The 26373-nt window shown below is 42.3% G+C and overlaps 2 protein-coding genes across 4 annotated transcripts; both read right to left on the bottom strand.

Moving 5' to 3' along the window:
* Nucleotides 1–8130: 8130 nt before the first annotated feature.
* LOC109872876 (52 kDa repressor of the inhibitor of the protein kinase) lies at nt 8131–12154 on the bottom strand. Of its 2 annotated transcripts, XM_031808114.1 has the most exons (6): nt 12008–12142; nt 11864–11933; nt 11203–11323; nt 10539–10646; nt 10385–10421; nt 8131–10174 (listed from the first exon to the last, which is right to left on the bottom strand). In XM_031808114.1, the coding sequence occupies exons 3-6, from the start codon at nt 11215–11217 to the stop codon at nt 8283–8285; spliced, it is 2052 nt and encodes a 683-aa protein (XP_031663974.1). In that variant the 5' UTR covers nt 11218–11323; nt 11864–11933; nt 12008–12142; the 3' UTR covers nt 8131–8282. The 2 variants fall into 2 exon arrangements, with proteins under 2 accessions (XP_031663974.1, XP_020319872.1); XM_020464283.2 differs by having other exon boundaries at nt 11864–12154.
* Nucleotides 12155–16241: 4087 nt separating this feature from the next.
* Nucleotides 16242–20072, bottom strand: LOC109873137 (cytoskeleton-associated protein 2-like). 2 transcript variants are annotated; one of them, XM_020464698.2, is made up of 7 exons: nt 19828–20072; nt 19517–19588; nt 18195–19003; nt 17756–18095; nt 17606–17657; nt 17169–17433; nt 16242–16996 (listed from the first exon to the last, which is right to left on the bottom strand). In XM_020464698.2, exons 2-7 carry the CDS (start codon nt 19553–19555, stop codon nt 16720–16722), a joined length of 1782 nt encoding a protein of 593 aa, XP_020320287.1. In that variant the 5' UTR covers nt 19556–19588; nt 19828–20072; the 3' UTR covers nt 16242–16719. The 2 variants fall into 2 exon arrangements, with proteins under 2 accessions (XP_020320287.1, XP_020320286.1); XM_020464697.2 differs by having other exon boundaries at nt 17169–17436; nt 19828–20067.
* Nucleotides 20073–26373: the final 6301 nt, after the last annotated feature.

The following is a 26373-nucleotide window of genomic DNA, read 5'->3' as shown; positions in this document are numbered from 1 at the left end:
AGGGACGGCCAGGTCTTGGTAGATTTGCAGTGGTCTGATACTCCTTCCATTTCAATATTATCGCTTGCACAGTGCTCCTTGGGATGTTTAAAGCTTGGGAAATCTTTTTGTATCCAAATCCGGCTTTAAACTTCTTCACAACAGTATCTTGGACCTGCCTGGTGTGTTCCTTGTTCTTCATGATGCTCTCTGCGCTTTTAACGGACCTCTGAGACTATCACAGTGCAGGTGCATTTATACAGAGACTTGATTACACACAGGTGGATTGTATTTATCATCATTAGTCATTTAGGTCAACATTGGATCATTCAGAGATCCTCACTGAACTTCTGGAGAGAGTTTGCTGCACTGAAAGTAAAGGGGCTGAATAATTTTGCACGCCCAATTTTTCAGTTTTTGATTTGTTAAAAAAGTTTGAAATATCCAATAAATGTCGTTCCACTTCATGATTGTGTCCCACTTGTTGCTGATTCTTCACAAAAAAGTACAGTTCTCTATCTTTATGTTTGAAGCCTGAAATGTGGCAAAAGGTCGCAAAGTTCAAGGGGGCCGAATACTTTCGCAAGGCACTGTAAATAAAAAATACAGAGGGTAGTGTGTATGGCCTGTGACAATGAACAAGCATGAATGTTCACTCTACTCAGCAAACTGGATGCAGTTTATCACAGTGCCATCCGTTTTGTTACTAAAGCACCTTATACCAGCCACCACTGCGACCTGTATGCTCTAGTCGGCTGGCCCTCGCTACATATTCGTCGCCAGACCCACTGGCTCCAGCTCATCTACAAGTCCATGCTAGGTAAAGCTGCGCCTTATCTCAGTTCACTGGTCACGATGGCAACACCCACCCGTAGCACGCGCTCCAGCAGGTGTCTCACTGATCATCCCTAAAGCCAACACCTCATTTGGCCGCCTTTCGTTCCAGTTCTCTGCTGCCTGTGACTGGAACGAATTGCAAAAATCTGTGAAATTGGAGACTTTTATCTCCCTCACCAACGTCAAACATCTGCTATCTGAGCAGCTAACAGATCGCTGCAGCTGTACATAGTTTATCGGTAAATAGCCCACCCAATTTTACCTACCTCTTCCCCATACTGTTTATATTTTTGCACACCAATATCTCTACCTGTACATAACCATCTGATCATTTATCACTCCAGTGTCAATCTGCAAAATTGTAATTATTCGCCTACCTCATGCCTTTTGCACACAATGTAAATAGACTCTTTTTTTTCTACTGTGTTATTGACTTGTTAATTGTTTACTCCATGTGTAACTCTGTGTTGTCTGTTCACACTGCTATGCTTTATCTTGGCCAGGTCGCAGTTGCAAATGAGAACTTGTTCTCAACTAGCCTACCTAGTTAAATAAAGGTGAAATAAAAATAAATTCAAGAAAAAAAGAAGGGGCTAATGGGGGTGAGGGGTGCTGTGTGATTATTAAATATACTTTTTTGGGATGTTTTCGGAAGATGGGCAGGGACTCTGCTGTCCTCACTTCAGGGGAAGCTGGTTCCACCAATGGGGTGCCAAGACAGAAGAGCTGCCCTCTCGTAGGGGCGGGAGGGCCAAATAAAATAAAATAGTATTGGTCCATACACATATTTAGCAGATGTTATTGCAGGTGTCACGAAATGCTTGCTCCAACAGTGCAGTAGTATCTAACAATACACACTAATCTAAAAGTAAAATAATGGAATTAAGAATCTAAATATGACAAACAATGTCAGTCAGGAGTATATATATATATATATATATATATACAGTGCCTTGCGAAAGTATTCGGCCCCCTTGAACTTTGCGACCTTTTGCCACATGTCAGGCTTCAAACATAAAGATATAAAACTGTATTTTTTTTGTGAAGAATCAACAAGTGGGACACAATCATGAAGTGGAATGACATTTATTGGATATTTCAAACTTGAACAAATCAAAAACTGAAAAATTGGGTGAAAAAAAACAACACATTCTTATTTAGCCTACGGTTAGCTAAAATGCTCTCCTAACCTGCTACGAAAGGTCACTTCCGGTCGTAGCCTTACTCTCTAGTCAATCTTCATTGATCTCTGAATCTCGTAAAAAGTGTATATCTGCATATTTTCCCTCTATGTATGCAGTTGAGTACTGTAATATCAAATGTATTTTGATATCCTGAATTTACAAAAATACAGTTATGACAAAACCGAGTAGGTGATATCGGAAATACCACGAGGCTCATGAAATGTACTGCCTACTTCTCACGTTACATGACTAGAGGAGTTAATGGTTGTACCAAAGAGCCTATGGAAAAGGTTTGAAAACTCCATCTGGTTATAATTAGACAGAGATTATATTGGCTTCGTGTGATCAAAGTCAATGAGGAAAAACCTTCCATTTATTTCAGAGATAATGCTATCACCCAAACAAACAGGTAAGCCAAATAAAATGGTGTAATTATCAAATGAATGACAATTGCAATTCTCATTAGACTGAATCAAAAACTTTTTTTTTCATTTCTAACGATCATTTTTACAAAATGAATACAATTTACATCAACTGTATTTCTTTCAAATTGGTCTTACAAGAGGGAGCACTTCAACCCAGATTGCAGAAACTGTACATCTAAACATAAGCCTAAAATGTAGTATGGAGAGTTTGCCAATTGGCAAGACATCTTGCAGATGTATTTATAAATGTCTACATTTTAAATGGTTTATGTCTGACAAGCATCAACATGCTATTCTGATGTCTTGCAATGTGTAAACACTCCAAACTACATATTCCCTACGCATTTTGATAAGTCGGCCAAAGGTGTTAGTGTCTACTGGGAACGAGACAAGTTTACATATTACATTTCCAGTCGCATAAACATAAATTACCTATACATAAATTCAGTGGCATGTATTCATGGACGCCAAGAGAAACCAGGCTTCCCAAAAATGTTTTAAAAATACCATTACATTTTGTCTGTGTTTAATCATTTTCCTTCAATTTGCAAGAGACAATGTATCTCACAGGAGAAAGCATCTGAGCGAGCGAAACAGCGACCCTCGGTCTCTACGTGAAGGCCATCTACTGTCTGGTTCAAACGAGTATGACATTGTTTCTTGGTTTGACATATTAATTCAAAATGAAAAGCTGAAATGTCTTGACTCAGTAAGTATTCAACCCCTTTGTAATGGCAAGCCTAAATCAATTCAGGAGTAAAAATTTGCTTAACATGTCACAAGTTGCATGGACTGTGTGTAACAATAGTGTTCAACATGATTTTTGAATGACTACCTCATCTCAGTTCCCCACACATAGATAACTGTAAAAGGTCCCTCAGTCGATGAGTGAATTTCAAACAGATTCAACCAAAGACCAGGGAGGTTTCCCAATGGCTCGATAAGAAGGGTACCTATTGGTAGATGGGTAAAATTGATTGAATATCCCTTTGAGCATGGTGAAGTTAATAATTACACTGGATGGTGTATCAATACACCCAGTCACAACAAAGATACCTGAATCCTTCCTAAATCAGTTGCTGAGGGCTTTCCTTCCTCTACAGCGATTTCACCATGAAGCCAATGGTGACTGTAATAAAGTTAAGAGTTTATTGGTTGTGATAGGAGACAATTGAAGATGGATCAACATTGTAGTTCTTCCACAATACTAACCCAATTGACAAGTGAAAAGTTAGACTGTACAGAATAGAAATATTCCAAAACATGCATTCTGCTTGCAACAAGTAATTCTGGAAAAAAAATGCAGCAAAGCAATAAAAACCTTTCAGGACAAAAAGTAGTTTGGGACAAATCCAATACAAAAAAATACTGAGTACCACTTTCCATATTTTCAAGCATAGTGATGGCTGCATCATGTTATGGGTATGCTTGTAATCGTTAAGGACTGGGGAGTTTTACAGGCAAAATCCTAGAGCAAAAACATAATTTACATCTTTATTTAACTAGGCAAGTCAGTTAAGAACAAATTCATATTTTCAATGACGGCCTAGGAACAGTGGGTTAGATGCCTTGTTCAGCGGCAGAACGACCATTTTTTAAAACTTTGTCAGCTCGGGATTCGATCTTGCAACCTTTCAGTTACTAGTCCAACGCTTTAACCAATAGGCTCCCGAGTGGCGCAGCGGTTTAAGGCACTGCATCTCAGTACCTAGACTGTATCACATCCGGCCGTGATTGGGAGTCCCATAGGGCCACGTACAATTCGCCCAGCGTCACCCGGGTTTGGCCGCCATTGTAATAAGAATTTGTTCTTTACGGACTTGCCTAGTTAAATAAATCTACACTGGAGTTGCTTACCAAGAAGACAGAGTTACAGTTGGTTGTCTAGCAATGATCAACAACCAATTTGAAGGTGCTTGAAGATGTTGCCAAAGAATCAAATGGGGAAATGTTGCACAGTCCAGGTGTGGAAAGCTCAAGTCATGTTCACATTGGCAGTTTGAAGTGACTGAAATCCTATTTTATTTGCATATCCGATTCTGTTATTTGTCCTGCAGTCTGAACAGCCAAAAAGCACATGGAATCTGATATTTCAAGCTACATTTCAAACCACCTATGAAGGTCAGATACAAATCTGATTGGCCATGTGACTTTTGTCTGAACGCTCAAATCTGATTTGCCCTTAAGCGATTGACTGATATTCGGCATATTTTCTTGCTAGCTAATCTGTTGAGTTTGATAAGGACGTGCGGTTGCCAACTAGCTTGTTAATTGTTTACAAACAAAAGTATTGACCCATATCAAACATCTCCAATCCAAAGTTAAATCTAGAATTGGCTTCCTATTTCGCAACAAAGCATCCTTCACTCATGCTGCCAAACATACCCTTGTAAAACTGACCATCCTACCAATCCTCGACTTTGGCGATGTCATTTACAAAATAGCCTCCAATACCCTACTCAACAAATTGGATGCAGTCTATCACAGTGCAATCCGTTTTATCACCAAAGCCCCATATACTACCCACCATTGCGACCTGTACGCTCTCGTTGGCTGGCCCTCGCTTCATACTCGTCGCCAAACCCACTGGCTCCATGTCATCTACAAGACCCTGCTAGGTAAAGTCCCCCCTTATCTCAGCTCGCTGGTCACCATAGCATCTCCCACCTGTAGCACACGCTCCAGCAGGTATATCTCTCTAGTCACCCCCAAAACCAATTCTTTCTTTGGCCGCCTCTCCTTCCAGTTCTCTGCTGCCAATGACTGGAACGAACTACAAAAATCTCTGAAACTGGAAACACTTATCTCCCTCACTAGCTTTAAGCACCAACTGTCAGAGCAGCTCACAGATTACTGCACCTGTACATAGCCCACCTATAATTTAGCCCAAACAACTACCTCTTTCCCAACTGTATTTAATTTTAATTTATTTATTTTGCTCCTTTGCACCCCATTATTTTTTTATTTCTACTTTGCTCATTCTTCCATTGCTAAACTACCATTCCAGTATTTTACTTGCTATATTGTATTTACTTTGCCATCATGGCCTTTTTTGCCTTTACCTCCCTTCTCACCTCATTTGCTCACATTGTATATAGACTTGTTTATACTGCATTATTGACTGTATGTTTGTTTTTACTCCATGTGCAACTCTGTGTCGTTTTATCTGTCGAACTGCTTTGCTTTATCTTGGCCAGGTCGCAATTGTAAATGAGAACTTGTTCTCAACTTGCCTACCTGGTTAAATAAAGGTAAAATAAAATAAAATAAAAAATGAGCTAGAAACCAAAACACCTACCTAGCTAGGATTCATTTTTAATGTTGAATCATCCTATCCTTTGAGGCTTTAAATGTAAGATCACTTTTCTATGATTTTGAACATTCAAGGCAATTGGGAAATGACCATGGCAGGCATTGTTGTGATAGGGAACATCACCAATCAGCCTACACCACCGCACACACCCGTCGTATTATGACAACTAGCATAGCAGTGTCAGAAAATGACTGCTGTCTGAACACACAAATAAATCCGATTTGGTCACTTGTAACGTGCTGTCTGTAGTCCAAAACGGATTTGAAAAACAAAACTGATTTGAGCATTACGGCCTGCAGTGTGAACAAGGCTTTAGAGACTTACCCTGAGAGGCACAGCTGTAATAGCTGCAAAAGGTGCTTCTAAAAAGTATTGACTCAGGGTCGAGAGGCAATTACCAGTAAAACATAATCAAAACCTATTTACTTCACTTACATGCTGTGCTGTGTCGTTGTTCAGTCGTTCCATTCTCAACCAGTATTTCTATGGAATGCCATTTCGGTCTTTGCATGTCAAATAACACAACATCCGTTTCAGTAGCTATAGTTAACTGTATAGTTGTAGGTGTCATCTAAAATAACTAATTATAAGACCGTTTTTGATTCATGGTGGTCAGACCCATCTATGTGAAGCTAGTCACAATAGTGGACTTTGCGGTTAGCCTTCAAAATAAAAATGCCATAATTACATTTGTATTACTGTCAATGACATTATTTTGAAGGCAAACCGAAATGCCACTATTGTGCCCAATCCTTATTGTGGCTAGCTTCACAACACATAACCCGTTGCGGTCGAGCCTCACTAGCCAGATGAAGCTAGCTGGCTGCCTATTACGTTAGCTTTGGGCAACAGGGTTATGTTGCCGACTAGCTATTTATTTTCACGAACAGAAGTTCAATTTCAATAACCGAACAAAAAGTGGCAACCTAGCTAATACTTACAAGGATTCCTAAATCATTGCTAAGAATAATATAAATGGCTGCAGGTTCTACTGGTCATTGTTTTCAGGCTGGTTGTATTGCGGTCGAACAAATTCTGCTTTATTACCAACGCGGTATTGTAAACACATCGTTCGTGGCCTGTGTATGCAGATTTTTTTGTACAGCTTTGACAGTGCTACTGTATCTTTTTTGACACGCAGACTCAAACGGCGTTCCATAGTATGCATGTCATGAAGCTAATAGCAGTGACGCCATTACTGTGCAACTCCGGTAGGGAAACATCTGAAAATAGTGCACTTGGTAGCGCTCGACCAGTCGCGAAAGCCAATATCACCCACGACAGAGAACGATTGATTGTCAAGGGCAATGAATTCCATTATCTTGGCTTCAATAGATTTCGCCTTTGAGTTGTCTCGCCGACATTTTTTTTACTCTTTCAAATGATTGCTCGATCCACAGCAGACATTGTGAGCTAGTTTAGGAATGCTATGTTGCACGTATAGCGCAACGTTTTCACGTGGCATCATGTACCTACGTTATATAGGTATGCACATCAGCTTTGACATCGGGGCGTTAAACTAGGCATTTTTAGCTAATATCAGCCGATTCCAATAATACATCGTGCACCACTAGTGTGAATAGTTATGCAAATGAGATATTAATGCATTTCATTTTTAAATGTGCTAACACTTCTAAAAACATGTTTACACTGTCATTATGGGGTATTGTAGAAGGAATAAATGTATATTTTTCACAAATGTTTTTTATTCAAAATGTGGAACAAGTCTAAGGGTATGAATACTTTCTGAAGGTGCTGTACACAGAAGTATGTGGACACCCCTTCAAATTAGTGGATGTGGCTATTTATGAAACACCCGTTGCTGACAGATGTATAAAATCCGAGCACATTGCCACACAACCTCAATAGACAAACATTGGCAGTAGAATTGCCTTACTGAAGAGCTCAGTGACTTTCAATGTGGCAAAGTCATAGGACGCCACCTTCTCAACAAGTCAGCTCATCAAATTTCTGCCCTGCTAGAGCTGCCTCGGTCAACTGTAAGTGTTGTTATTGTGAAGTGGAAACATCTGGGAGCAACAACAGCTCAGCCGCAAAGTGGTAGGCACACAAGATCAGAGCGGAACCACCGAGTGCTGAAGTGTGTAAAAATCATCTGTTCTCAGTTGCCTCAGGAAGCAATGTTCAGCACAATAACTGTTCGTAATGAGCTTAATGAAATGGGTTTCCATGGCTGAGCAGCCGCACACAAGCCTAAGATCACCATGCTCAATGCTAAGTGTCCGCTGGAGAGGTAAAACTCAGCGCCATTGGACTGGAGCAGTGGAAGCACGTTCTCTGGAGTGATGAATTACGCTTCACCATCCATATTAATGCGATGTTCGACAAGCAGGTGTCCACATACTTTTTGCAGTTTAAAACTAATGATTGATTTTCCCCAACAAAAAATGTATATATTTGCATTGGTAAACATATACAGCCATAATAAGTGGTTTAAACATATCAAACATCCAATAGGTGATAGGTAAGCTCAGGTCACAAATGCTACGGACAGACTACTACTAACATAAAATAACAAGTAATTTAGTCAACAGGCTGGCATACTTTCTCATAACTTTCATTTTCAGGGTACATCTTAATGTAACTATCAACCATGATATCCAGGTCATGTCTGGCATTATAATGTATGTTCAGAAACGCCAGACTCTTGGACCTGTGTTTGTCAGGTGTGTTCTCCAGGTACATCTGAAAGCGTTTACGAGAAGCATCGCCATCAACATCAAGGCTCAGGACTGGCAGGTTGCAGAGCACCCTCAAGAAGGCAAGCACGTTGGGGAAGAACTTCACTTCAGCCAGCTGCAGCGTCTCATGGACGGTGGAGGGCAGGGTCACCTTGCCCCTGTGCTTCCACTTCACCCTCCAGCAGTGCAGCTCAGTGGGGAGTGTGTCTGCATTGGGAAGGTCGCTCCTGTACATCTCCACGTTGTTCTCCTCAGAAGTGTTGAACTTCAACTGCCCCATGACAGCAGGGACGAGCGTCAGACATCTCAGGGCGTTGAGGTGGTTTTCAGAGAAGAGGTCGTTCAGTTCATTGATGACGTGGCTCACCACCGGGGCGGTCAGGTGTTCTTTAAAGTAGCTCTCAGGCTGGATCTCTGTTCCAGATTCTGCGTGGTGCTTTCTCAAGTAGAGCCTGGGAACCTTGACCGGGATTTCCAGTGCAGCGGCTAAGTTAACAGCCTCTTCAAACCAGAACTCATGGTATACATCAATGTTGTCAGAGACCTCGTTCAGTGAGTGCAACACAGCGGTCAAGCTGTTGGCAGCAAAGTAGACATCCATCGTTGGCCCTTGCAAGTTCTTGCCAAAGGCTCTTGTGAATGACAGGGTGTTTTTCAGCACAACCAATGTTGCAACAAACTCAAAATCAGCCAGAGCCTCTGATATCTCCAAGGCATCATTTGTGACTTGGTCACTCCACCTCAGATCTTCATTGTCGTGAACACTATCCATGCAGAGCAGAAGAGATTCCAGGACATCGACTGCTACCTCAAATGCATCATGTCTCACTGTCCAGTTGGTACGGCAGGCCTCTTTCAGATCATTGGCCTTCTCTTCATTACCCTGGTAGAAAATGGAGATGGCATTCTCCAACTCCAATTGCAGTGAAGAAGCTTCATTGAAAAAAGACTCAATCTTCTTGAAAGTAGACATGACAATCTGAACGCCTGTCAAAGCCACTCCACTTGCCAGTGAGGCATTTAAGGCACAGGTGGATCTTGGTGTGTACACTGCTGTGGGGTACATCTCTGTGAGTTTGGTTGCAATGGCTTTTATTTTGCTAGAATGCACACCGGAGCTGAAGTGGGCCTGCCCTCTACAGTAGTCCATATTTAAACCCCACTTCTTTGTCACCTCAGTCAGCAGCCTCTCCATCAGGATCTCATCTTCTCCCTCAAATGGAAGGAATCCCACAAAATCCTCCCGCAAGCAGTTGGCCTGGTCCAAAAAACGCAAGAACATGGGGAGGTGGCTCTCGCCAGAGATTTCAACCACATCGTCAGTGACTAATGAGAAGAAGCGAACCTCTCGGACTTCCCGTAAGAGCTCCTCACGGATGCAACTCTCACAGACCTCCATCATCTGCATCTGCTGGGTGACGGTGCAGCACTCTGCGTTCATAGCACTCATCTCAAACCTTTTCCTAAGAGCGTCGTCACCACCAGCATTCATTCGGTACTCCAACAATGCCTTGAAGTTGCTCGGAGTAAGGCACTTGCTCTCCTGCACCTCCTTGGTATGTCTATTCAGAGGTATGTTTTGTTTGCCCAATACTACAATAACTTCAAATAGTGATTTGAGGTATTCTCTATGCTCCTTCTCCTTAGAGGTCAGCTGGGTGGTGTCGTTTGTCTCAGGGTCATCTTGACCTTCCGCATAATTTGTGTTAGTTTTTGACTGGTCCGCCGAGTCCTCTATAGACAAACAAATCAATATTGGGAAAAGAGGATTAACGTAACTTTTTGCTTGTGGGTCCTGTGATCGTGCATTGTCTTATGATGAAGAGAGAAAGACAGCCTTCATTGCTGGTCATTAAATGTAAACCTTTATTATTATCATATTACATTTTAAAACAGCCTCAACAAATAAACTGTTGTTCAACGTAAATTGGATGCACAACTTACTTTTCCTCTCTTTCATTTGTCCTGCTTCAGCTTTACTCTACAATAGAAAGAGAGAAACAGTCAATACCAAGCTGTTAGAAGAAGCCTTTAAAAATTTTAAGAAATACACTGAATATTTCACTTGTGATTTGGTAAATGGAGAAGAAACCCATACCAGCTCTTTAATCCTCTTGCGTTGCCTACATTGTGGATTATTGGGGTGGCTTGTTAAGTCAAAGATGGTTGGTGTGGCATTATCCTTCAGCTTTGTCCTGTAAGGACTCTGAAAATATGAAAGATAAGAGATTAACATAACCTATTTGATGGGTATGTAGCACTGGGGTGCACATCTCTGTTCAACTACATCCATTTCAAATGTTAAAGCTACATATTTAACTTTTTGGGTGATGACAAAATTCACATAGAAATGTTAATCAATCTCATTGAACGCAAGTCTAAGAAGTAGGTCAGTTCTAAGAAGTAGGTCAGTTCTATGAAGTAGGTCAGTTCTAAGAAGTAGGTCAGTTCTAAGAAGTAGGTCAGTTCTATGTGATATATTTATATGCTTCCTTTTCTTAAGTTTTGCATCTTTTACTTTCGGTTTTGTACACCAGCTTCAAACTTAAAATACAATATTTTGGTTATTGAAAATATATTTCACAGCGGTTTAGATGGTACAATGATCCTCTACACTTTCATTGCTTGTTTTTTCACAAACTGAAATTATACTATTAGAATTTTAGCCACCAGAAAATGGCAGAGCAATTTCTCCATGTTGCACCTTTATATGCTTCAGTTAGGCCAAAGAAACATTAAGCTCGAGCATCAACATCACTTACTGCTTTACAAATCATGGATGGTTCAAAGTGGTTAACACAAAGTCTGTAGTGTCTGTTTAGCTGGTCAGGTGTTTTATCTTCAAGATCCTTGCAATGGCAGTTGTCCACCCACTGCTTGCATCTGTGCAAGACAAACAAAACAAAATTCAAATGTATACAATTAACTATCACTGAACATAGTGGAGACTAGTGAGGGGAGGACGGCTCATAAATGGCTGGAACGAAGCAAATGGAATGGCATCAAATGTATGTATTTGATACCATTACACCCATTCCGCTCCAGTCATTACCACGAGCCCGTGCTCCCCAATTAAGGTATCACCAACCTCCTGTGATGACTACCATAGACGACAATGGTATAATGACGTGTGCCCCGTTGACAAGAACATGCAAACTAAAACATTGTGTTATTCCGAAAGCCATCTCTAGTAAGCTAGCTTTCTGGTGTTAAAAATAAGGCCTACTGATTTACAAAACTCAAAGGGATAGCTATGCATTTATCTCTGCAAGCATGCAGCAAAACTAACTAATAGGCGAGATACTACTCGAAGCACATCTCTGGCTGACAGCTAACGTTAGGCTACCTTTCCGTGCAATTAAAAGACAGTACATTACGTAATGTCAAGCAATGAACCATGACTTAGTCAGATTGGTACTATACCTTTCAGTGTCGCTTGGAAACCTGAATAATGGCGATGCTGACTCATTGCTTCTTGTGGTGCAATTCGGTGCTGCGCAAAAGTTCGACATTGTTAGTTTTGCTAATATGCTGCTTTTCAAAAGTAATTTTGAATATTCACTTTACCCTGAAATTACTAAAGAATAGACGAGCAGAATGCGTGGCCTTGAGTCCTGGAGGAAACAACGGGACGCGCGAAAAACCATCTTCCCACAATGCTTTGCTAACGTCACATCCCAGTGCGCATGTCTGTCACAATATTGAACGCTATTTGGGATCGTTGGGATACCTTAACGGTTTTAAATGTCAACTTTAATTGGGTAAGGAGTCCACTCAACAACAGAGAAACACGAACCTTGTTTCAACTATACCTTATGTCATGCCTTATTGGAATGGTTTTATTGATAATGTCTTTTGCCACACACATACGTACTTATTAACGAAATGAAGAAACTTTCTTTTAAAATTATTAATAAATATTATCCTGCCAACCACTATATGAAGAAGTAAAAAAAAAAGTTTTTTAAATTGTACCTTTTGTAATGACCACCCAGAAACAGTGTTGCATCTTTTTTGGCATTGTATCCATGTAAGGAATCTGTGGCAAGACATCAGAAGATTTACAATTGAATACATTTATGAAGATTTTACACTATTACAGAGAAATGTGATGCTTGGATTCTTTACTTATGGTAGAAATAAGTTGAAACAATTTTATGTAATTCATTTCATTATTATTTTGGCCAAATTTTATATTCACAAATGTAAATTGACAAGCAAAACACCACATTTTATTACCTTGCAAAAATAAATGGAACTATATTTTAAGGCAATTAAAGACTCTGGCAACAAAAAAAGCTGTTAGAATTATAAATGTGTTCCCCCATGTACTTTTTGTATTGATTAGTTATGAATAAAATTAAAAAAGACAGCCAATGTCAGCCAAAAAACGAAAATGTCAAACCTTTCCGAATTAAACGTGTTAGCGCCATCTACTGCATGGAGGAAGCATGTTAGACTACATAACATTTCTAGATGTGCGTGCTGGCAATGTTTTAATTTTTTAATTTCACCTTTATTTAACCAGGTAGGCCAGTTGAGAAAAAGTTCTCATTTACAACTGCGACCTGACCAAGATAAAGCAAAGCAGTGCGAGAAAAACAACACAGAGTTACACATTAACAAAAGTACAGTCAATAACACAGAAGAAAAGAAAAATCTATGTACATTGTGTGCAAATGTAGAAGAGTAGGGAGGTAGCCAATAAATAGGCCATAGAGGCAAAAATAATTACAATTTATATTAATATTTCCGTTAGGGAACGCCTACTCTGTGAAGTGTGCATTTGCACTTTTTCTAAACAACGCAATTTTTAAAAACTTATGCAATGGTTAAAGTTGACAAATCGTAGTACACTCTGTTCTTAACATATTATAGTTTTAGGAACAGAAAACTCTATTGAGATCAAATGTTTCATCGATGAGAAAATGTGCAGAATATTTGACTAAATCTATCTCGTTCGAACTTCTCCCACTAGTGAGGGGAGGAAATATGGTAGTGAGAGGTGGGCTTCCTCGTACCGGACAAAGTTTTTTTATTTAACGAGTGGACAAAGGATTTACTTCAGACACCGGACAAGGCCTAATCCCCGTCATTCGCATGAAGAAGAGACAGAGATATAGGGGTTGTAGGTCAGGGTGCATTGTAAGAATCCAACGGCGAGCTGTTAACCCGCCTCTACCATCAGTCCTATTAGCCAACGTGCAATCATTGGATAATAAACTGGATGAGCTCCGATCAAGACTATCCTACCAACGGGACATTAAAAACTGTAATATCTTATGTTTCACAGTCGTGGCTGAACGACGACATGGATAACATTCAGCTGGCTGGGTTTTCCTTGCATCGGCAAGATAGAACAGCTGCCTCCAAACAAGAAAATGCTCATCCAGAGACGGCGCTCCTAGTGGCCGGGGACTTAAATGCAGGGAAACTTAAATCCGTTTTCTACCAGCCTGTTACGTGTGCAACCAGAGAAAAAAAAAACTCTACACCACCTTTACTCCACACACAGAGACGTGTACAAGGCTCTCCCTCCCTGATTCCTGCTTACAAGCAAAAACTAAAGCAGGAAGTACCAGTGACTCGCTCAATACGGAAGTGGTCAGACGACGCAGATCCTAAACTATAGGACTGTTTTGCAAGCAAAGACTGGAATATGTTCCCGGGATTCTTCTGATGGGATTGAGTACACCACCTTAGTCACTCACTGCCTTCAATACGTGCATCGATGATGTCGCCCCAACAGTGACTGTATGTACATACCCCAACCAGAAGCCATGGATTACAGGCAACATCCACACTGAGCTAAAGGGTAGAGCTGCCACATTCAAGGAGCAGGAATCTAATCCAGCTATGCCCTCCAACGAACCATCAAACAGGCATTACAGGGCTAAGATTGAATTTTACTACACCGGCTCTGACAATCATCTGATGTGGCAGGGCTTGCAAACTATTATGGACTACTAAGGGAAAAACACCGCCGTGAGCTGCCCAGTGACACGAGGCTACCAGACGAGCTAAATTACTTCTATGCACGCTTCGAGGCAAGCAACACTGAAGCATGCATGAGAGCACCAGCTGTTCGAGACAACTGTGGGATCGCGCTCTCTGGGGCCAGACGGACTACCAGGACGCGTACTCCGAGCATGCGCTGACCAACTGGCAAGTGCCTTCACTGACATTTTTAACCCATCCCTGACCGAGTCTGTAATACCAACATGTTTCAAGCAGACCACCATAGTCCCTGTGCCCAAGATCACCAAGGTAACCTGCCTAAATAACTACTGACCCGTAGCACTCAAATCTGTAGTCATGAAATGCTTTGAAAGGCTGATCATGGCTCACATCAACATCATTACCCCCAGAAACCCTAGATCTACACCAATTTGCATATCGCAACTGGACTTCCTGACGGGCCACCTCCAGGTGATAAGGGTTGGTAACAACATCTGCCATGGTGATCCTCAACACAGTGGCCCCTCAGGAGTGCGTGCTCAGCCCCCTCTTGTACTCCATGTTCACCCATGACTGTATGGCCAAGCACGACTCAAACACCATCAAGTTTGCCGACGACACAACAGTGGTAGGCCTGATCACTGACAATGAGACAGTCTATAGGGAGATCAGAGACCTGGCAGTGTGGTGCCAGGATAATAACCTCTCCCTCAACGTGATCAGGGAGGAGATGATCGTGGACTTCAGGAAAAGGGCCGAGCAAACACCCATATTCTCATCGACGGGGCTGTAGTGGAGCAGGTTGAGAGCTTCAAGTTCCTTAGTGTCCACATCACCAACGAACTGTCATGGTCCAAACACACCAAGACAGTTGGATAGAGGGCACAACAACGCCTATTCCCCGTCAGGAGACTGAAAAGATTTGGTGTGGGTCCCCAGATCCTCAAAACGGTCTACAGCTGCACCATCAAAAGCATCACCTGGTTGCATCACCGCCTGGTATGGCAACTGCTCGGCCTCAGACCACAAGGCACTACAGAGAGTAGTACGTATGGCCCAATACATCACCGGAGCCAAGATTCCTGCCATCCAGGACCTCTATACCAGTGTCAGAGGAAGGCCCTAAAAATTGCCAAAAACTCCAGGCACCCTAATCATAGACTGTTCTCTCTCCATCTGCACGGCAAGCGGTACCGGAGGGCCAAGTCTAGGTCCAAAAGGTTTCTTAACAGCTTCTATCCCCAAGCCATAAGACTCCTGAAAAGCTAACCAAATGTCTACCTGGACTATTTGCATTGATCCCCCCTCACTGTTTATTATCTATGCATAGTCAATTTACCTATATTTACCTACATACATATTACCTCAACCTGTGCCCCTGCACATTTACACGGTACCAGTACCCCCTTTATAGGGCCTCGTTATTGTTATTTTGTTGCTCTTCAGTTAATATAGTAATCACTTATTTTTCTTAACTGCAGTGTTGGTTAAGGGCTTGTAAAGTAAGCATTTCACTGTAAGGTCTACTACACCTGTTGTATTCGGAAACATTCGTCAAATACAATTTTATTTAAGACAGCGTTAATCATGACAATTATCTAAGGAATAATTTTTCACTTCATTGATTTGGTGTAAAAACTCTGCTTACACCTGTTGTTTGGTTAAAGATATTCCTGCTCAATCTACACAACATTTTTAAAGAGTTCTTACATTGCTTATGTTTGGCCCTCTAAAAGTTGTTAGGTAGCATTACTATTTATTAAGGGACAAGTTGCAGCCAGTGAGTTGTCAATTTATCAGAATTTCCCATTTAAAATTGCAACAGCAATAATTCTACCAGACACGTATTTAGCTTTTTTTTATTAAAAAAATGTCACTTTTCCTTGATGAGTAACACAGATTTTCCGATAAAAGGTGGTGTACATGATTAAATCTATGGTAAAACTTTGTGGTAGATATTAATGTATCAACTCTGCCAATAAAAGAACAAACAATAGTCATAAAAACAGTATACAATAAATAGAATAGGAGGTGTAGCAGATCAAGGTATAGCAAACCAGTCTTCCTTATGAGAAGTGACAACACAAAGAGAAATAAGAAACAGAAGAACAAAAAGGCATGCCTAATTGAGGCACCAAGTCTTAGTGGATCAGTAATATTAGTCTGCCACACAGTCCATATTATCACAATTTGGATTAACAAACATTATGTAAAATAGCAAATCTATTTTCATTATTTTAATACCCCTTCTGTAAAGTGCCGATCAACTCCACATGTTTTATCTTCCTTTTCAGGCCTCTTCTTCACACTCATCCAAAGACTCAGAACCTCTCCAGGTCTTTGGGATGGTCAGGCAGGTCTGCCAGAAGGGCAGGGTTCCTCCTGTAGATGTAGGCATTGGCATCGTCGTCCAGCTTCACCAGCTCAGCCAGCGAGGACACACAGGTGTCATGGTCTGTTAGCATCCCAGGCAGGCGGGATGCCGTTCGCTGGATGCGACAGGATCGACGGACTGGTGTCAGAAACTTCAGATCCTTGATGGTGCTCTTTCGCCTGGAACCACTTGCACATGCCTCACCGTCGATTTTTCTCTTAACACTAGAAAGGGGAAAGAGATGGACAGCATTCTGTGATTAGTTGAAAGCCATGTCAGTTGAATATACATTTCAATATAGAGATGTAAAGTAGTGCTGTTCTCCATGACCTCCAGAAGTTGCTATAAATGGAAGTGATGATTACAGCAGGTATTTTTAAAGACAAGAAATCTCACCTTTGCAGGTATGGAGTTGTCTTCACACTGTATTTCACCACCGATGTACCGTCTGCCTCTGGTGTCGTCTCCATCAAACAGTCACCGTCGTCATGAACTTCATCAATATAACCCTTCCTTACTTTCTGCTCTGAAGCTCCCTCACCCACTTCACATTTCACTTCAACATCCTTATTCACAGGAGACTCATTCCTTTCTTCAAATTCCTTATTTGTCAGTCTCTCCACCATTTTCTCTTTAGATTCATCCCTTTTCTCATTCGGGTCTTCTAAAACAGAAACACCAATGAATATAACATGTTACTACAGTTAACATCTCTTACACTATTTGAGCCTGTGTTGCATAATTTCAAAAAGGAAGACAACATCAAATGAGCAAGTAAATTTGTCTGCATTTGTGTTTGCTGTGAATGTAAATGCATTAACCACAAAATGTACCATCCACACATGCTGAGGGCTTCTCCAATGCATCACGAAGGTTGACCACAATCTGTGATGAGACATACGACAGAGGCAATTAGGTTATATTTAAGAGTTTTTATGAATAAAACAGTATATAGGTTTCTTACATCATTCATTCATTCTGACCTCTGGATCAACAGGAAGAAAATCTGTATCAGAGTTGTCAAGCAGGTCCAATGTTATGTTCATTGTCAGTGGAGTTGAGGCACAGGCTGCCTCCTGTTCAATGACCACCTGGTCGTTTTTAAGCCGAACAGTCGGTTCAGGCTCATCAACGGGTTGTTGGGACTCCTGGTCAACGGGCTGAGGCGCAACATTGGTCTTTAGTTGAGAGACAGCTGTGGATTCTGGGTGCACTTCAGGCTCTGGATGCACAAATAGTTTAGACTTTGGGGGTGCCACTGCTGATATGGGAGGCCTCTTCAGAGTCTTTCCCTTGGATGCCAGCCACTCTGCCAGCTTTGTCCTGGGAATCAAAAACATCAGTTAAAACAATTTTGAGCACTTGACCCAGTTATTTGACCATTTCCAAGAATGTAATGTAAAAAAATTATAAATCGCAAACCTTCTCTCTTCAGCAGTCTCTGTGTTAGCCCTGTACTGGCTTCGGGTGCTGGCAACTGGAATCTTGTGAACCTTCTTGTCAGTTGCCACCGTCATCTTAGGCTTGGTGCCCTGCGGTAGCTCTTTCCCCTTAGATGTCATGGCAGACCTAGTGGAGCTTGGGCAAGCTGTGGTAAATGGAGCAGTTCTGAAAGGAGGGACTATAGAGTGAAGGCCCGTGGGACGGCGTATAGCTGGGACTGGACACTTGGAGACTGGAGGAGGCCCATTGGACACAGACTTGGATCTTGAGGGTTGACATGATTGGGGGGGCTTAAACGTGCCACGCCCAGGCAAATCAGCAACGGATTTGGACTTTGTCAAATTTCCAGGCTGTTGGCTCTTAGCTTTGGGCACAGCGGTCTTCGCAGCTGCTTTGCTTTCTAGCCCTCCCCCCAGGCCACTAGGCTTCCTGAAGGAGCTTATTTTAGATTGGACAACCTTGCCTTTGTATGTGCCAGGTTTGACAGGGACGGTAGCTGGAGGCTTTGGGGCGTCTGCAACCAGCTTTCTCTGGCTGACAGCCTGTTTGGTGAGGAAGGCTTGGCTGAAGGTGTTGCGTCTCTTCGTATCGCCAGTGGTTGTTGCCAACACATCTTTCTGCTCCGTCTTGACCTTCTTTAGAGCATCCTCTCCCTTTCCCAAGTCCTCCTTTTTATTGCTCTTGGAATGCAGAGGGGCAGATTGAGCGGCCACTGTTTTAGTAGGAGCAGCTCTGGTAATTAAACACTTAGTGGATCCACTTGTTGGTTTGGCATTCTCTTTGTTGCACTAATAATAGCGGACAGGACAAAGAAACATGATAGATAAATTAGACATAATACATAGGGGGGGAGGGGGGTTAAATTCAACCTGGAGTGCCAGAGTGTGCTCTGGGCGTTAGTAAATTCAGAGCGTTTAGCCCCCGGAACGATCAGAGCGCACACCGAACGCTATGGCAAGTTGATCCAAGTGTTCTGACCTCACAACGGCAGTCAAGCACCCAAGCTAACTGGCTAACGTTAGCTAGCTTGGTAGCTACTTCTAGACACAATATGAGAGAACACCACACTGACCATTTTACTCGCCCTAGCAGAGCAGGTTAGGCTGTTTTCATGTTATACAGACCGTTGGTGACTGTGCTGTGCTGCTGGAAACAAATTAATTCCGTTTTTCCCCCCGACGTTTACTGACACCCGCCATATTCAACGGGTGTTGAGCGTTCCTAAATTCATCAGCAATTCTGCTCTGAAATCGGATTAGATTGCCAGAGAGAATTTACGAAAGCACCCATATTTACCTTACCGTTTTTAAGTTGGTGTTCTTTCTTGTAACTGTGGCCATTTTCTTCGGGCACAAGGCAGATCCTCGATATTCCTAAAAAATATAAATATAGATGATCAGTAACAGATCTAGAATATTTTACTAGTGTGAACACCCGTGAGACGGCGTTCACTCTCGACCGCGTTGCCTACCTAACTAGCAGTTTACCTACTAGTAATACTGTTATATATTATGAACGTTTTGCAACCCGTAGGAAACAGAGCGTAAGAGGTTGCTGGAAAAGTAGCAAATCGGGTGGACATTTTAATCCAGAAGGTATAACTATCGCGTACCTTGTTATTGAATGTATTGTAGACAGAGGAAAACCGATGGGCACAGACAAAAGCTAAAACGTCTCTCACAAAACAAACCCATTCAACTTTCGCGCTGTATAACGGCAAATAAGATTGGTCCGGATGTTGTCAGGGAAAACTCATTTTAGCCAATCGAATGTCTCGAGATGAGGTCATGGGACATTTGAGGGTCTGGGCGGTTTCATCTAAGAAGGCATCCATCTGCACTTTTGAATGTTTGAACCATAATAGAATTCCTAAACTACTGGCTGCCTGCAACACCCCAGATGGGATAGGGAGGCATTTTATATAACTTATAAAATCACTTAAATGCTAGTGTATTGACCTAGGTTATTTGTGTTAGCAAATCACCAAATTCACTATTCTAAATAAGTTCCTACATTTTTGAGAGAGAGAATTCAAAAACAAACCTGATTGACAAACTCCAACATCTACTGGGTGAAATACCAGTGCGCCATCACAGCAGCAAGATTTGTGACCTGTTGCCACAGGAAAAGGTCAACCAGTGAAGAACAACCACCATTATAAATATAACCCATATTTATTTTCTCTTTTGTACTTTAACCATTTGTACATCGTTACAACACACAATGACATTTGTAATGACTATTCTTTTGGAACTTCTGTTTCCCATGCCAATAAAGCCCCTTGAATGAGAGAGCTCTATTTGTATGTCATCTGATCACAGCCCCCTCTGGAGTTTGCTAAATGGCATTGGCACTTGGATTGGAACCAGTGCTTTGGTCAGATAACATTAAAATAGAGCTCTTTGGCCATGCACACCAGTGGTGGGTTTGGCTTTGAAAAACATTAGGTTACGACCGTAACCCCAGTTCTCTGATAGTATGAGTGAGGGATTTCACATATGGGATACGCCCCCAGCGTATTTGTCAGAAGCCTTTATTACACTACGCCAGCCATGTTTGGCTGGACATCGAGACGTGTGTGTCGGGGAAGGGTGTCCCTCCTACCCTATAAAAAAGGTCAAACACAGCGTCTGAGTCTTTTAAAAATAATACAGGAGTCATAATACCCCATAAGTGAAATACCTCACTCATATTATCAGAGAACCTGGGTTACAGTCGTAACCTAAAGTTCTCTTACAAGTATTCATTTAGTTATTTCACTTATGGGATATACTGACCCCTGTATTGCCAGACAAGCTTATCCTGACAACCAACTGCCCTGTGCAATGTATCACACAAATGGGTTTTGCCCCAAGATCCTACACGTATAACAGTATGCACCAGGGTCAGTGCAGTGACATCGAGCCTATAAAACTTTGCAAATGTATGAGGCGAAGCCCAACTCGCTGCTGAGAGAAATATCTTGGATAAATATGCCCTTAAATAAAGTCCAGGACGTAGCCATTCCTCTAGTGGAATGAGCCCGTTGGCCAGCAGGAGACTGAAGACCCTTACTTGTGTAGGCCAAGGCGATAGCCTCCACTATCCAGTGGGAGAGGCATTGTTAAGTGAGCGCTTTACCTGTGTGAGGTTTCGCCCAGGAAACAAACAACTGATCAGTTTCTAAATCCCTTAGTCCTGTCCATGTAGATGCGCAGAGCACAACATATAAAACCGTTGATGTTCCAGAGAGAAAAACAACGGGGGATAAAAAGCTACCAGCTCACGGGGAAGACATATCAAAGATGGGTTAATAATCTTCGGGATAAAAGGCGGAGTAAGGCCGTAATGATACCTAATTACGTGTATGTGACCAATAATTTTTTTTTTGATTTGTGACCGGGTGCAAATTGTGCGTGAATGTCACTTACACGCTTGGCGGAGGCCAATGCTAGTAATAGAGCAGTCTTAAATGAAAGCATATTTAGCTCTACCTGATTCAGGGGCTCAAAAGGCTGTTGGCATAGAGCATCCAAAACAATTGATAAGTCCCATGACGGGGCAAGCTGTTAGGACACCGGACTCAAACGACATGCACCCTTCATAAAACAGGTGACAAGGGGGTGTTGCCCCACTGTCGAGCTCCCAAAACCCACACGACAAGCCAAAATAACTGCTAGATATACCTTAATAGTAGAAAAGGCATTTCCTTTTTCTAATAATTCCTGTAGAAACGACAGGATTTACCAGGACAGAGCACTTGAATTGCACTGTCTGTGATTTAGTGCACCATTCCTCAAACACAGACCCATCATTGAAATCCAAACATCCAAATAACTACTAAAGCCGATGCCATCAAACCTAGTAGACTCAGGCATGTTTTCAAAGAGACCAGGTTCCTTCTGCCAGGCAATCTTGTAAAGTTATTATATGTTCCACTGAAAGGAAAGCTTTGAATGATACAGAATCTAGGACTAAACCTAGGAAAGAGATTGTCGGCGTGGGAATCAGAACACTTTTTACTGTGTTTATTCTGAAACCTAGAAATGTCAGGTGTTCCAAGAGAAGCGGACTATGTTGTAAGACCTCTTATCTCGATTGCGGGCACAGCAACCAAACATCCATGTACGTCATCGGCTGAATGCCCCTCTCTGAGTGGGGCTATGGCTGCCTCGTACACTTCATAAAAACATGAGGGGCCCGAAAGGGAGCACCAGAAATTTGTAGATTACGCCTTGAAAAGCAGATCTGAGAAATTTCCTGTGAGGAGGGTATATTGAGATGCGAAATAAGCTTCCTTCAGGTTGACGGATACGAACCAATCACCTGGGCACACAGAACATAGCAGAGCAGTGTGTCAACATTCTGAATGTGTACTTTCTCATGTGCCTGTTCAGAGCACGTTAATCTAGGATCAGGTGTATGCCACCCCCCTTTTTCGAAACCAGGAAATATTGAGTAAAAGCCGCAGTGTCTTTGCTCGGGAGGAACATTTCTTATTGCCCTTTTCCCTATTAGCGATGTGATTTCCTCCCGGAGTACACGCGGTGATTCCCTCTGAGCCTTAGTGTATATGATTTCCTTGAATCGAGGCAGGGTGACATCGAATTGCAGTCTACATCCCCTGTCTATCGTGCCCTGTACCCAGTTTTACACTGCATGCCTACCAGTTCTCTGGGTGGGAAGGGAGGCTTCTTAGACCAGGGTCCCTTAGGGTCCAAGGTTCTCTGCTGCTGGGATTTTAAAGGTTGAGGGGGGGGGGGGGGGGGTCGACCTGCTGCAGCCTGGGCGAAGGTGTGGTGAGGCACAGGGCTGTATCTTCGTGGGCTTCACCCTCACTCTTTTTCTCCTCACACCGTTTCTGTATCATCTTGACGGTGGGACCGAAAAGGCCTTTAGGGTCTACTGGAGCTTCCAGGATCTACAGCTTCTCACTATCATACACCGTGGAAAGGTTGAGTCATTGAGCCCTCTCCTGGGATATCAGGAGCCCCATCGCTCTTCCTGATGCCTGGACAGCGGCTTTAAGCAGATGCCGGTTGAGGTCTGTGGCAATAAAGATCTCATCCCATAGACCTGGCTCCAGTGTGACCGCTAGCTCTTTCTGTAGCTCAGCTTGGCATGCCGAGAGCATGGAGGCAGTGCTGAGAACCCTCACTGCTGTGGCGACCGACCTGTAGACCACCTCTGTCACAGAGGACTGGAAGCGCTCATACTTGGTTGGTAAGGTGGGGCCAGTCAAGGTCATGGAGGACTTCTGGCTGGGGCGTAGATAGGAAGCCACCAGGGGTTCGATGGGGGGCATGTGGGCAAACCCAATCCCCACCATGTCAACACCGACCCACCTTGGATGAGAAAGATGTACTCCAGGTACGAGTAATCTCCTCTAGGCAATTCTGGGAAGACTGGTAATAATTGCCTGGCTGCCCATTTAGCTTTGGTGGTCTCTGCTACTGCATTGGGCCAGGTAATCACCAGCTTATTCACAGCACGTTTGCACACGCCCTGTAGGTCTACACTGAGAACTGGTGGGGATGACGCCCACACTAGCCGTCACTCCATGATTCCCGGTGGGGATATCCATCGCCTCTGGTGAGCCATCGGGGACGCCGGCCCCCATGTTAGGGTCCTGTAGACTAAGGCTAGTTTGGCGTGTGCTAGCCTGCGACACAGGCTCTTCACAGTGAAGAGGGCACAGTGTGGACAGGAGCCGGGGAGATGCTAAGGCTACCTAGGAACGTTGCAGCCCAAGGCGAGCGGAGCACACCATTATCTTGTTTGCACAGGAACAGATTGTGCGTATTGAAAACAGGTGACAATAATTGTTTTTGTATTACTTGTTAAATATTTCCCCTTTAAAAAAAAGATTAAAAAAATTAGCAAAATACATATTTTCTATCAAGGGTGACAATCATTTTGGATCTGACAGTATATCCAAATGCCCAGCCAAAACATTGAAAACCAAATTACTGTAAGATGCCCCCCTTGCCCCTTCAGACAATTTCTTCACCTGAAATTACAACGCAATTAAGGTGTATCAAACATAATGAAAGGTCATACATTCTAAAGGCCATTTAAAAAGAAAAACCATTAAGAATTTGATGAGACAAACCTTGCTGAACTGATTGAACCCTCCAACTCCAACAGCAAGCAGCAAAATATCTTTCAGGATGGACCAGCAATAAGTCCAGCACCTATGACTCTTCAGTTGACATATTGGAAGCCCCTTTTTGCCTTTGGGACGCAACATTATTTTGGGATGGCATGTCAGTTACATGGGTGTTTGACGTACCTCAGGCTCTAAAAAGATGAATGCTTAATACAGCCAACCTTTAAACCAATGCATCCTACCCACCACATTTGATTGACAGAGCACGAGCCATAACTAGGCCAGGCTTCACTTTGTTTCACAGAAATTAGCAAACAAAAGAACCGTACTCTGTTTTGGGGAGGGAAAAAAAGGGGTCATTATTGGAAGATCATGTTAAACTTGCTAATTTATTTTATATATTCATTTTTACCACACGCTTCGACATCCTCATGATAGAATTCTAACAAGAAATGTCTAATATCCAGAAATTGTGTTTAGTGAAAAGTTCTGACAAGTCTTGGATCTTGAGGAACCACAAAATTCTTGTTAACTATAGTTTTGGCAAGTCGGATAGGACATCTACTTTGTGCATGACACAGGTACTTTTCCCCAACAATTGTATGCAGAGATTATTTCACTATCACAATCCCAGTGGGTCAGAGGTTTACATACACTAAGTTGATTGTGCCTTGAAACAGCTTGGAAAATTCCAGAAAATTATGTCATGGCCTTAGGCTAATTGACATAATTTGAGTCAATTGGAGGTGTACCTGTGGATGTATTTCAAGGCCTACCTTCAAACTCAGTGCCTCTTTGCTTGGCATCATGGGAGAAAAAAAAATCTAAAGAAATCAGCCAAGACCTCAGAAAGAAAATTATTGCTCCCAAGTCTGGTTCATCCTTGGGAGCAATTTCCAAATGCCTGAAGGTACCACATTCATCTGTACAAACAATAGTATGCAAGTATAAACACCAAGGGACCACGCAGCAGTCATACCGCTCAGGAAGGAGACGCATTCTGTCTCCTAGAGATGAACATACTTGTGCGAAAAGTGCAAATCAATCCCAGAAGAGCAGCAAAGGACCTTGTGAAGATGCTGGGAAAAGAATGGTACAAAAGTATCTATATCCACAGTAAAACGAGTTCTATAAATCAACATAACCTGGAAGGCCGCTCAGCAAGGAAGAAACTGCCGAAGAATACCATCCCAACCGTGAAGCACGGGGGTGGCAGCATCATGTTGTGGGGGTGCCTTGCTGCAGGAGGGACTGGTGCACTTCACAAAAGAGATGGCACCATGAGGAACGAAAATTAAGTGGATATATTGAAGCAACATCAAGACATGTCAGGAAGTTAAAGTTTGGTCGTAAATGGGTCTTCCAAATGGACAATGACCCCAAGGCTCCAAAGTTGTGGCAAAATGGCTTAAGGACAACAAATTCAAGGTATTGGAGTGGCCATCACAAAACCCTGACCTCAAGCCCATAGAAAATGTGTGGGCAGAACTAAAAAGTGTGTGCGAGCAAGGAGGCCTACAAACCTGACTCAGTTACACCAGCCAAGTCAGGAGGAATGGGCCAAAATTCACCCAACTTATTGTGGGAAGCTACCCAAAACATTTGACCAAAGTTAAACTATTTAAAGGCAATGTTACCAAAATACTGAGTGTATGTAAACTTCTGACCCACTGGGAATGTGATGAAAGAAAGCAATCATTATACTATTATTCTGACATTTCACATTCTTAAAAGGCGTGATCCTAACTGACCTAAAACAGGGCATTTGTACTAGGATTAAGTGTCAGGAATTGTGAAAAACTGAGTTTAAATGTATTTGGCTAAGGTGTATGTACATACACAGTAGTACCCACCAGTTTCCCCCAGTTCAAATCATACCATCTCCCATGATTGCTTTATTGTATGCATTTGGTATTCAGCAAGCAAAATCATATATATATATATATATATATATTTTTTAAGAGTTGCATGGTTGCTAAATCTTGACTCAAAGCTCTTGGGAAAAACTAAATCTGCCAAAGATGGCATGGTAATGTAAATACAACACAAATTCAAAACTAGACGGACAAC

This window comes from Oncorhynchus kisutch, linkage group LG28 (assembly GCF_002021735.2).
Source record: "Oncorhynchus kisutch isolate 150728-3 linkage group LG28, Okis_V2, whole genome shotgun sequence".
Taxonomy (NCBI): Eukaryota; Metazoa; Chordata; class Actinopteri; order Salmoniformes; family Salmonidae; genus Oncorhynchus; species Oncorhynchus kisutch.
This window is presented reverse-complemented; position numbering and strand designations above follow the sequence as displayed.